At 44.7% G+C, this 12,883-nt stretch overlaps 1 protein-coding gene across 1 annotated transcript in view; it reads right to left on the bottom strand.

The window, feature by feature from the left end:
- Positions 1-12,883, bottom strand: part of LOC123746675 (uncharacterized) — a 151,376-nt gene that overhangs the window by 121,331 nt on the left and 17,162 nt on the right. Inside the window, exon 3 of the mRNA XM_069316841.1 lies at positions 2,554-2,653. Coding sequence (XP_069172942.1) covers positions 2,554-2,653 — 100 coding nt within the window. The remainder of the gene's footprint in view (positions 1-2,553; positions 2,654-12,883) is intronic.

Below are 12,883 nucleotides of genomic sequence, written 5' to 3'. Positions count from 1 at the left end.
CTTGTGTGGTGAAGGGACAGTCACATTCGTCATTTATAGCTATGCTCTCATGAATGACTGTCAACCTCTCTTGTTTTAATTGTTCTTGCTGCCTTCGGACCATTGCAGGAAGCTGATATGAAGCTGTTCTTTCTGCAAATTGGAGAGCAAGTCTCTCAGCCTCCTGCAATGGTTGAATACATGCCTGTGGCCGGGCTGGTCGACCTGATATAGTTTTAATCTGACCCCATATCTTGCCAAGACTACTATGTTCATTTAGAGTTTGACACCACTCAAACCATCTTGCCTCCTTTACAGCTCGAGAAACTCGTCTTGCTTCAGATATCACCGCTCTTAGCAGAGTTCTTCCATCTGGTGTGGGGTTTCTGTTTAGGTGTTTTCTGAAGATGTTGACTCTGTGGTTCTGTTCTTTAACTTCATTACTATAGAACCAATAGTTCTTTCGTTTTGTGTTTCCTGTGATAATGATTGGAATAGCTTTGATTGCAGCAGCTGCAATGGCTTCCTGCAGATTGGTCTCGTGTATGTTCAAATCCTCAGGTGGCGTGTGTGTTGCATACCATTTTTCACGTTCTTCTTGGTATATATTCCAATTGGCCATTCTTAAATTCCACCTAGGCTGTGCAGGTGGTGGAGGAGGTCGTGCCAGGTTTAGTGTCGTGACAGTAGCATAGTGGTCACTGGTGATCACCGGGTCTACTTCCCACTTCGCCTGATGCTTGAGTGCTGTTGAGATGAATGTAAGATCAAGGGAACCTCCTAGAATGTGAGTGGGTTCCCCAGTGTTGAGAAGTGTAATTTCAGGTACTTCTCGCAGAGCTGCAGCTAAATGGCGCCCATCTGCATTGGCTGGCCCAGTTGCACCTAACTCTTGATGATGAGCATTAAAATCCCCAGCAATAATTACATTTTCCTGCGTGGCCAAGGTAAGCACTGCCTCTGCTTCTAGTTTACGTCTAGGGGGCTTGTAGACGTTGTATATGAGGAGCTCAATATTAGCCATATTCACTGTTACTACTAATACCTCTACTCCATCCCCACATGAAACTGAGTCTATTTTCTTGCTGGGTATGGTGTGCCTGACTAGGGTCATTAACCCTCTTTGTCTCCCCTGCTCATACGGTATAACAGTACTGATATCCAGCTAATCTGAAGGATTTCGTGGCTGGGAAAAAAGTTTCTTCCAAAACGATTATATCTGCTTTCGTGCTGATTGCAGCCTCCTGAAGTGTGTGGTTTTTATTTCCAAGACCTTGTATGTTCCACTGCAGTATTCGTAATGGCCAGACGACGGTTTCGGTTGGTGTTGCTTGTTCTACTAGAACTCCTCTTCGGAATCGACCTCTATATTCTCCACCTCGCAAGTCGTGTCGCTGCAAATCGGACTGCATTGATTGTTCGTGGTCATCCCCGGCGTTGTTGGAATCTGTGCATAACTGTGGTCCATCGCTTTGTTGTTGGTATTGCTGCATGTCGGACTGCATTGATTGCTCGTGGCTGTTTCTTGTGTTGTTGGAACCTGTGCATCTCTGCTGTTCAATACGTCTTTGTTGGTGTTGCTGCATATCAGACTACATTGGCTGTTGTTGTCTCTCTTGTGTTGTAAGATTCTGTTGATCTTGGGTGGTCACTGCTTCTTGCAGTTGCTGTTGTAAATGTTGATGTTCTGGTGTCTTGACTACCCGACTGTTGTTGGTAGTCTGTATGTCCATGTTGCACTGTTTGTCCTCTTGTGCTTCGTCTTGTCTCAGACTGTCTATTTCTCGTGTAACTGTGGTCTGCTGCACGATCTTGTCCATTATCACACAAGTGATTTCTTGAGTCTGTTGTTGTGAGGCGTGAGGCGTCACCTGTAGGCAATTGATAATGGTCTCTGCCATGATCTTCACGATGTTTTTCAGCTGGACCTCGGGGGTAAAACTGTATATCTGTTGTGTTGATTCCGAAAGTAATTGTTTTCTGCTCTTTTGCATTTGCTGTATTTCTGCAGCACTTTTGTGTATTTTCTGATTTGGAATTAATAGATTCGGGAAGTTTTGCTCTGTGAGAGTGGGTGTCTGTTGTGGCTGTGTACGAGTGTTCCAGACGTTGGTGTTGGTGTATGTAGTGCTGGTCTGTGTGTTTATCCTGGCCTGAGCTGTCTGCACTTTTTCTTTCCGTGCAGAGCAGGTTGTGCTCCAGGCATGATGTTTGCCTCCACAATTTGGATATTTGGCTGTTGTGGTCTGGTTTGCCTTGTGCTTGGCTATACAGTCTTTGGTTGGATGTCACTGGGTGCACACTCCGCATCTCTCCTGTCCGGTGCAGCGTGATTGATGGTGGCCGTATCTAACCATATTGTGTTAATCTGACCATATTGTGTTAATCTCACCATACCTGCATGCAAGACAATCTCACCATATTGTGTTAAGCTCAACATGCAAGACAGTGCAACCATATTGTGTTCAGCTCACCGTATTGTGTTCAGCTCACAATATTGTGTTCAGCTCACAATATTGTGTTCAGCTCACAATATTGTGTTCAGCTCACAATATTGTGTTCAGCTCACCATACCTTCATGCCGGCATTCCTTAAGGTGATGAAGTCTCTAGTGATCTTCTGTATGATGTCTGAGGAGAGGTTCCTTTTGAAAAATTTGTCCAGAACGATGTTCCTGCAAGGTTAAGACCACATAAGATAAACTTCTTTACACAAAGAATGTCACTGTGTTTAAGAGTTCGTGTTCTGTTTACTGTGAGTCAATAGTGTTCATGGGTTGTATCCTGTGAGTGAAGAGTTTTTCGTACTCACCTAATTGTACTCACCTAATTGTGCTTGTGGGGGTTGAACTTTGGCTCTTTTGGCCCCCCCCCTCTCAACTGTCAACCAACTGGTGTACAGATTCCTGAGCCTACTGGGCTCTATCATATCTACATTTAAAACTGTGTATGGAGTCAGCCTCCACCACATCTCTGCCTAATGCATTCCACCTGTTAACTTCTCTGACACTGAAAAAGTTCTTTCTAACGTTCCTGTGGCTCATTTGGGTACTCAGTTTCCACTTGTGTCCCCTTGTTCGCGTACCGCCAGTGTTGAATAGTATATTCTTGTCTACCCTGTCAATTCCCCTGAGGATTTTTGTAGGTAGTGATCATATTTTCCCTCACCCTTCTGTCTTCCAGTGTCGTAAGGTGCATTTCCCACAGTCTTTCCTCGTAACTCATGCCTCTTAGTTTTGGGACTAGTCTAGTGGCATACCTCTGAACTTTTTCCAGCTTCGTCTTGTGCTTGACAAGGTACGGGCTCCATGCTGGGGCCGCATACTCCAGGATTGGTCTTACGTATGTGGTATACAAGAATCTAAACGATTCCTCACACAGGTTCCTGAAGGCTGTTCTGATGTTAGCCAGCCTCGCCTATGCCGCAGACGTAATTCTTTTTATGTGGGCTTCAGGAGACAGGTTTAGTGTGATATCAATTCCTAGATCTTTCTCTCTTTCCGTTTCATTAAGTACTTCATCTCCTATTCTGTGTCTTGTGTCTGGCCTCCTGTTACCACCGCCTAGTTTCATTACTTTGCATTTACTCGGGTTAAACTTTAACAGCCATTTGTTGGACCATTCATTCAGTCTGTCTAGGTCGTCCTGTAGCCTCCTACTATCATCCTCTGTTTCAATCCTCCTCATAATTTTTTGCATCATCAGCAAACATTGATAGAAACGATTCTATACTCTCTTGGAAATCATTTACATATATCAGAAATAGTATAGGTCCAAGGACCGACCTCTGCGGGACTCCACTTGTGACGTCACGCCAATCCGAGACCTCACCCCTCACAATGACTCGTTGTCTTCTGTTACTTAGGTACTCTCTTATCCAGCGGAGTACCTTCCCTTTCACTCCAGCCTGCATCTCCAGCTTTTTCACTAGCCTCTTCTGTGGTACTGTATCAAAGACTTTTTGACAATCCAAAAATATGCAGTCTGCCCACCCCTCTCTTTCTTGCCTGATTTTTTGTTGCCTGGTCGTAGAATTCAATTAGCCTTGTGAGGCAGGACTTGTCATCCCTGAACCCATGTTGATGCTGCGTTACAAAGTTCCTTCGCTCCAGGTGCTCCACTAGCTTTCTTCGCACAATCTTCTCCATCAGCTTGCATGGTATGCAGGTTAGGGACACTGGCCTGTAGTTCAGTGCCTCCTGCCTATCCCCTTTCTTGTATATTGGAACTACATTAGCTGCCTTCCAAATTTCTGGCAGTTCCCCTGTTTACAGTAATTTGTTATACACTATGGAGAGTGGCAGGCACAGTGCTTCTGCTCTTTCCCTTAGTATCCAAGGGGAGATTCCATCTGGGCCTATAGCCTTTGTCACATCCAACTCTAGTAAACACTTTTTTACTTCCCCACTGGTAATCTCAAACTCTTCTAGTGGTTCCTGGGTAACTATTCCCTCTCTTATCTCTGGAATCTCTCCTTGCTCTAAGGTGAAGACCTCCTGGAATTTCTTATTCAGTTCCTCACACACTTCCTTGTCGTTTGTAGTGAATTCTTCTGCCCCTATCCTTATATTCATTACCTTTTCCTTTACTGTTGTTTTTCTCCTGATGTGGCTATGCAGCAATTTGGGTTGAGTCTTTGCCTTGCTTGCGATGTCATTTTCGTATTGTCTTTCTGCCTCTTTTCTCATCCTGACATATTCATTCCTAGCACTCTGATATCTTTCTCTGCTCTCAAGTGTCCTGTTATTCCTATAGTTTCTCCATGTCCTATTACTTTGCTGCTTAGCTAGCCTACATCTCTGATTAAACCATGGGTTTCTCATCTACATTTCATTGGTTTCCTTTTGAACTGGGATAAACTTGTTCGCTGCTTCCTTGCACTTGTGCGTGATGAAGTCCATCATGTCCTGGGCCGTCTTTCCCCTGCGCTCTGTTTCCCATGTCATATCTGTTAGGAATTTTCTTAACTCCTCATAGTTTCCCTTTCGGAATGCCATTTTTTTGTTTTCAGTACCCCTCCTCCAGTTCAATAACCCTTCCTCAACCAGATACTCAAACTCCAGCACACTGTGGTCGCTCATTCCTACTGGAGCCTCATAGCTGATTTCCCCTATGTCGGAGTCGTTCAGAGTGAAGACCAGGTCGAGTCTCGCTGGTTCATCGTTTCCTCTTATCCTAGTGCGTTCCCTGACATGTTGGCTTAGAAAGTTTCTTGTCACCACCTCCATTAGTTTGACTCTCCATGTATCCTCTCCTCCGTGCGGTTCCTTGTTCTCCCAGTCTATCTTTCCGTGATTGAAGTCTCCCATGATGAGCAGATGGGATCTATTTCTACAGGCCGCAGTGGCTGCCTTCTCAATTATAGTGTTAACTGCCATGTTGTTGTTGTTATACTCTTGCCTTCCCAGTTCCAAGGGGTTGTCATAGCCAGGGGGTGGTAATGGGGGACGAGCTCCCATGACCTATAAAATGCTCCTATACAGCATGCGTCTCCAATAGCATCTGACAACCAAGTCCAACTCCTGGCCTGCACGGGTGGCTTAGTCGTTAAGTCCGGCGGAACTGCTTTTATCGACAGGAGAAGGGGCGAGGGTGTGCCTCTGGCGCCTTAAAACCAGCTGCTCCGGGTAGATGGGACTCGATAGCCTGGGAAGGCAGCCCATCTAGGGGAAGGAAAACCCTGATTTTAAACCTCTGCTGCCTTGCGGCCATACCCCTTTTTTGGAAAAGGCTTCAGGAGTTAACCTCGAGGAAAACCCCGGAGTTGGAGCCCCTAAGGCAGTTCGTTGTTGACGTCGACCTCGTTCTGGCAGCTCCTGCAACGTTGCTGGAACCATGCGTATTGGCATTTGCCTTTCTATTGGATAATTTCATCAACGTGGAGAGGGGGGACCTGCTGCATGGGTAACAGCTTCATCTCCATATCTACCTACCCAGGCTTTGTGCCCTGTCAGGGCACAACTCCATAGTCTTTAGACTGAAGGATGCCTACTACTCTTGCCTTGGTGTTCTGTCATTTGGTGGAGGGTTATATATCACTGCTACTACTACTTTTGCTCCTCCCAATGTCATGGTTCCTGTTATGTAGTCTCTGAATCCCTCGCATCCCGGGATGATCATCTCCTTGAAGCTCCATTCCTTTCTTATTAGTAGGGCCACTCCACCTCCTCCCCGTCCTTCCCTCTCTTTCCTTATTACAGTATAGTTCTGGGGAAACACCGCATTCGTTATGATACCTGAGAGTTTTGTTTCTGTGAGTCCGATTATATCTGGGTTCACTTCTTGTGTTCTTTCCCGTAGTTCACTTGCCTTGCTGGTGATCCCATCTATGTTCGAGTACATCACCCTTAAGCTGACTCTCTTCTGTCCTTTCTCAGATCCTATTGCTTCCCTTGAAGCAGGGAAACAGGGAGGGACCAGGATGGAGGGGGGGGGGGGGCTATGAAGGGGGACTTGGGGGGGTATGGGGTGTGCGGGGGCTGGGAGGATCTGGTACGGGGAGGGTGGTGTAGGGGGGGGGGAGGGTTGGGGGGGGGGGAGAAAAGAGGTCTTGGGGGGGTGGGTGAGCAGGGGAGGCTTGGGGGAGGGGGTGAAAGGGGGAGGCTTTGGAGAGTGTGGGAGAAGTTGGGGCTTAGGGGGGTATGGGAGGAGGGAGGGCTTGGGGGAATGAGGAGGAATGGGGGGGCTTTATGCTTTATGCTTGGGAGGGCATAAAAGGAAGGAGGGCTTGGGGGGGAAGGTTGTGGGATAGGGAGTGCTGAGGGGGATGAGGAAAAAGGGAGGGCTGAGGAGAGTGGGAGGGGGGGAGGGAGGGCTCAGGAGGGTGGAGGATACTGGAGGGTTTAGGGGGGGGGGGACAGGGGAGAATGAAGGGCTTGGGGATGGGGGAGAAGGGAGGGCATGAAGGATTAAGGAGGGCTTTGGGGTGGGGGAGAAGGGAGGGCATGAAGGATTAAGGAGGGCTTTGGGGTGGGGGAGAAGGGAGGGCATGGTGGGGGGGAGGTAGGGCATCTATTGGATGGAGGATGGGGGGGGGGGTGCTTCTCTCAATGTGTCTCTTGAGTCGCTTGTGGAGGGTTCCCCGTTCCCCTCTGGGATTGTAGGGCTCCGGGTTGTGGCTCCCTGATTCCTTTCTTTCTCCCTGCACTCCCTCCTCGCAACTGCTGCCCTCTCTCTCTCATCCCTTGTCATATCCCTCTGCAGGAATACCTTTTTGAACCTCTGTACATTTGCTAGTCTGCTCTTCCTTGCTAGCAAGTTCTCTTTTGTTCACTCGCTCTTGAATACCACCTTTATTACATGGTCTCTGTTCTTGTTGTACTGTCCAACTCTGAAAACCTTTTCAATATCTTGGTCAGCCCTCTCCATCTTTATCCCTTTAAGGATTTCATTAACTTCATTTTTGTCCTTGTCTCTCCTTTCCACTCGACTGGTCCCTGTTTGCTCCTGAATGCCTATTATTACTACTGCTCTTTTTCGCTCTATCAGCTGGCTAGTACATCTAGCTGCTTCCTGAGAAGAAGCCACTTCCATGGCAACTTCTCTAACTGCAGACCTAGTTTCAGGGCTCTTTTTAAGCATTTCTGCAAATCGTGGTCTGTGTACTGTGAGTGAATAAGGTTCGTGGTCTGTGTACTGTGAGTGAATAGTTTTTCGTGGTCTGCGTACTGTGAGTGAATAAGTTTCGTCGTCTGTGTTCTGTGAGTGAATAAGGTTCGTGGTCTGTGTACTGTGAGTGAATAAGGTTCGTGGTCTGTGTTCTGTGAGTGAATAAGGTTCGTGGTTTGTGTTCTGTGAGTGAATAAGGTTCGTGGTCTGTGTTCTGTGAGTGAATAAGGTTCGTGGTCTGTGTTCTGTGAGTGAATAAGGTTCGTGGTCTGTGTTCTGTGAGTGAATAGTGTTTGAGTGTGTTTGTGTATTCACCTATTTGTGCATGGAGGATCGAGCTGTAAACTTGTCCAACCATTGGTTGTCTAATGTACTGATTTCTGACCTATTAATTTTATAATATGTAGTATATATTAAACACACACACACTCCTCAATTAGGGAAAGCTCGACTGTGAATCAAGAAATCCCCATGGCTGGGAAGAAACGTGGGGAGGAAGATTAGTGGAAGTTATAAACAGGATTTTCCTAACCCAACTTATGAAGAACTACACCAAGCCTATTAGTCCTGATTTTTACCCAGAATGACGAAGACATTTCGAATATGGAACATGAAATACCACTAGGAGCCAGTGACCACTGTGTCCTAGTCTTTGACTACATAATTGAACTTAATATTGTGACCACGGGGCAAGAGGTCTGGGAAAGGAGAAGAGACTATAAGAAAGATGATTACAGGAGTATAACATAATATCTGGGAAAAGTGCAGGGGGAAGAAGAACAAATAGGAAAAACAGTGCAAGATATGATGGACTTAGTCAAGTGGAAATGCAAGGTGGCCAACGTGTTTTATACCAACAGTAAAAGAAAATGTTCGAGGGAATAGAAACGCATGATTTAATTGACAGTGCCAGGAAGCAAAAATGAGAAGGAGATGGGAGTGGAGGAGTACAGAGGATAAAAGACAGACGACAACAGGATAAGATGCAAAAGAGCTAGGAACGAATATATAAATATAAAGAGTGCGAAAAGATATGTGAATTCAGAGACAATTCCTTTACAAATGTTCCAGAAGTGTAAATATTTCATTCAATATGATCTGCTACCAGAAGTCATGGCCAAATATCCCCAGTTTGCTAACTGTAGGTAATAACCAAGTGATTGTTACCTATCCACCGATGCCCAATGGATTGGGGGCGGTGTGAAGGACAAACATATCAATTTTGACACTAGCTCTCCATATATGTCAGTTGCTTAATTTAGAAACTGTACTTGTGGTCGATCTCGAGCCCATTATTGATGTGACGATGTGTATTGAATTTTATGACTAGCTCATCTAGATTGCAATTTGCTTAGCTAAATGAATTGTGGGGTTCAGTCCCGGAGCCCATTACCCCTTAACCATTAACCCATTAAGGCTCTGTAATCCTTTTCCACTACCGCCCACAAGATGGGTATGGAATGCATAATACATGAACTAAACTAACAGGAGAATATTGGAAATGAACCATGAGAACGATATTGCAATCAAAGCGAAAAATCAACCTAAATTACTACATAGTCATATAAGAAGGAAAATGTTAGTGAACGACCAAGTGACATGACTAAGGAAAACAGAGGGGGCATATACAGAAAGTGACAAGGAAATCTGCGAGTTTCTGAATGCCAGATTCCATGGAGTAATCCCAACCGAGCTTTCTTGGAAGAATGATACATATGATCGGGATTCCTCCCTTACTTCTAACTGTTGTTGTTTTTGTTTCAGATTTAGCTACTCAGAACGAAGTGTCCATGTAGCACGGGCTATGGTGAGCCCGTAATTGAGTTTGGTTATATGCGATAACCTTGTTTCTGTGATATTTGGGTCTAAGTTTAAAATAGAGGTGGGGGATTCCTCCTTTTTCCCTGTTTATTTATCGCTTCTGTTTTAGTGCACTGGTTTTAGTCTTGTTTTATTAACATTATCTTGGTGGCGGATGTAGATGCAGAATGCTCACTAATGAGTCCCATTCCTCAACGGCTTTTCTAATCATTGTAGTCGCGGTGAAATGGGCATCTAATGCAGCTGATGTCGTTGGATTAATGTTGAGTTTGATGCGCAGGGGTTCAGTAGCTTCACATTCCAGTAAGTAGTGCAATAGTGGCGCCTCTGCTTCAGTTTCACAGATGTGACACTCTTTAACTATTGGGTTCATCACCTCCCAGCAGCACTTGTAACCAAATCTGAATCTGTGTATGGCTACTGCAATGTCTCTGGATATCTTTTTGCCAGGCTTGAAAGAGGAGTAACCAGTGGCTTATTCGTACCATATCGCAGTGGATCTTCCTTCCGCTACTTTGGCTCTGTGGCGACTTTTGATAGTTGATAATATTTTCTTTTTGATTTGCTCCTTAATCTGTGAGAAACTTGGAGGTATTTGAACCTGTATAACAGGTAGAGCAGTGGCAGCTTTTGCTAGTGAGTCTGCCTTTTCATTACCATCTATGCCAATGTGACTTGGTATCCAATTTAGGGTGATTGACAGCCCTAGATTATGGGCTTCTTTTCCAATATGTTGAATTTCTGTGAGTTGTATATCATTTCTGTTCTGACTGGATAACAATGTCTGGAGCGAAGATTTAGAGTCGGTATAAATGTTGACATCATGTAAATTATTCTCAACTGTATAGTTTATTGCCTCCTTCAGGGCATATCATTCTGTTTGCAATGTTGAGCACCCACTATTCATGCTCCAGTAAGCTTCATGGTTGGTAGTGTAAACTGCTGCCCCAGCAGAACCTTTTTCTTGATCAACTGATCCGTCTGTGAAGATGTGAGGCGTTGTGGGTCTAGAAATGGTTTCTATTTGTTGTTCTATTACTTCCTTGAGCCTCTACGAGTCACATGCTGATTTTTTAACTGGTAATCTTTCAATGATTATCTTTAGATTCGGTTCTTCCCATGGAGGAGGCTATCGAAAGTGTTGATATGGTTTATCTTCCCCTTTGTTTTTATTGGTACATTTCAGGTCCATTTTCTCTAAAATCTTGACCACATTATCCATCCATGAGCTTGTTCTATACTGTAGGTTTTCCTGAAAGGATCTCTGTATGCTGTCTTTGATTGACAGTCTGGCGGTTGTTCCAGTAAATTTTCCTATTATGGTGGCTATCCTTTGTTTCATTGTTTTCTAATACTGGTAGATTGGTTTCCATTCTAAGGTTCTCTCTACGCGTCCATATAGGTGCTCCCAGCATTGTTCTCAGAGCATCATTTTGAGACACTTCCAGTTTCTCCCATTGGAGAAACTGAAATATCACTGAGGGATGTAGCAGTAGGAGCAGCATAGTCGATGAGTGACCTAACTGCTTGAACGTAGTACATTTTGAGTACTGGTAGAGATGCACCCTCTCTAGGACTGGTCAGAGAGCGCAAAGCTGAGTTTCTGCCTTTACAGCGTTGCCGAAGATATTCAATTTCTTGAGTGAATTTCAACTGGTTGTCTATTATGACTCTTAGGTATTGAAAAGAGGTAACCTACTCAATTTCTTGTCCTTGTATTGGCAAGTCTGATGTTTTGAGTTCTCATTTTAACGGCCATAGCTTTTGTTTTATTGCTGTTTATTTTCACTGCTATGCATTCCGCTTCCCTGCTGATAATATCTAGGCATTTTTGTACATGGTTTCTTGCGCCTTTGCCACTGATGATGACCACAAAATCGTCGGCATAGTTAAGAAGTTTGGCTTTTGGTAGCTTGAGTTTCATGAATTGTTCCATGAGACAGTTGAAGAGGAAGGGACTTAGTATTCCTCCCTGAGGAGTTCCATTTTCCCGCCTCTTTGAGGTCGATGTTTTTCCTTGGAATTTGACTTTAGCTTCTCGGTTAAGCAGGCTTCCTTTGGCAAAAGCAAGAGCGTGTCCTTTGATTTCCATATCCATAAGGCAGCACAGTGTAGCTGGAGCACTGGCTAACTCGAAGGCTTTTTCAAGGTCTAGAAAAATAAGGATTCCAGGTTTGTCATTGATTTGATCCAGGAGGGAGGTAAGGCATTCTGTGGTTCCAACACCTTTTCTGTTAGCAAACATATTTTGGTGTAGTGGATTGGCTTTCCATTCAATTCGATTAAGGGCCATTCTTTCTGCAGTTTTGGCCAGACAGCTTGTTAATGAGATGGGTCTTGGATTTCCTGGGTCTTTAGGTTTTGGAATGGGAACTATAATTGCACTGTTCCAAGAGAGTGGTCGGATTCTTGTCACTCATACTCTGTTGATGAGATTCAAGAAGGCTTTTTCACCCTTTTCTCCTAGCTTGGCTAGCATGTTGTAAGTGATTTTGTCCTCGCCTGGAGCTGTGTTTTTAGTTTTCTTTGTAGCACTTCTGAAATCTTCAGATTGAAAGGTTGGTCTAGTTCGTCAGGTAAGGCTAAAGCATCATCTATTTTTTTCCATCTTGCTGCTTGAAGTCTTTGTTGGTGAGTCAGAGTTGCTTGAGGAAGTTGAGTGGAACTGGCTCTTGAAGCAAATAGATTTGCTAGACTTTCTGCTTCTTGCTCTGGATGAACATGGTGTGTTAGGAGCACTGGCGGAGCCATTGCTCCTAACTAATTCTATGACTATTTTATACCTCTGAATCAGTTCCTCACTCCTAACTCGACTAACATCATTTCCTCCCGCGCTAATGCAAATAATGGGATTGTTTGAAGAAACAGCAAAAATCAGAGAAGAAAAATGGCTCGAGTGGTGTGCCAAGCTAAATCAGCATACGTCCTTGGGCGACATCTGGAGGCAGATCAACAAGGCCAAAGGAAAATCGCCTCCTGCTCCGCCACACCATGTTCATCCAGAGCAAGAAGCAGAAAGGCTAGCAAATCTATTTGCTTCAAGAGCCAGTTCCACTCAACTTCCTCAAGCAACCTGACTCACCAACAAAGACTTCAAGCAGCAAGATGGAAAAAAATAGATGATGCTTTAGCCTTACCTGACGAACTAGACCAACCTTTCAATCTGAAAGAACTCAGAAGTGCTACAAAGAAAACTAAAAATACAGCTCCAGGCGAGGACAAAATCACTTACAACATGCTAGCCAAGCTAGGAGAAAAGGGTGAAAAAGCCTTCTTGAATCTCATCAACAGAGTATGAGTGACAAGAATCCGACCACTCTCTTGGAACAGTGCAATTATAGTTCCCATTCCAAAACCTAAAGACCCAGGAAATCCAAGACCCATCTCATTAACAAGCTGTCTGGCCAAAACTGCAGAAAGAATGGCCCTTAATCGAATTGAATGGAAAGCCAATCCACTACACCAAAATATGTTTG

The sequence above is a fragment of the Procambarus clarkii genome, chromosome 85 (genome assembly GCF_040958095.1).
Source record: "Procambarus clarkii isolate CNS0578487 chromosome 85, FALCON_Pclarkii_2.0, whole genome shotgun sequence".
NCBI lineage: Eukaryota > Metazoa > Arthropoda > Malacostraca > Decapoda > Cambaridae > Procambarus > Procambarus clarkii.
Note: the sequence above shows the minus strand (reverse complement) of the source record. Positions and strands in the feature narration are given on the sequence as shown.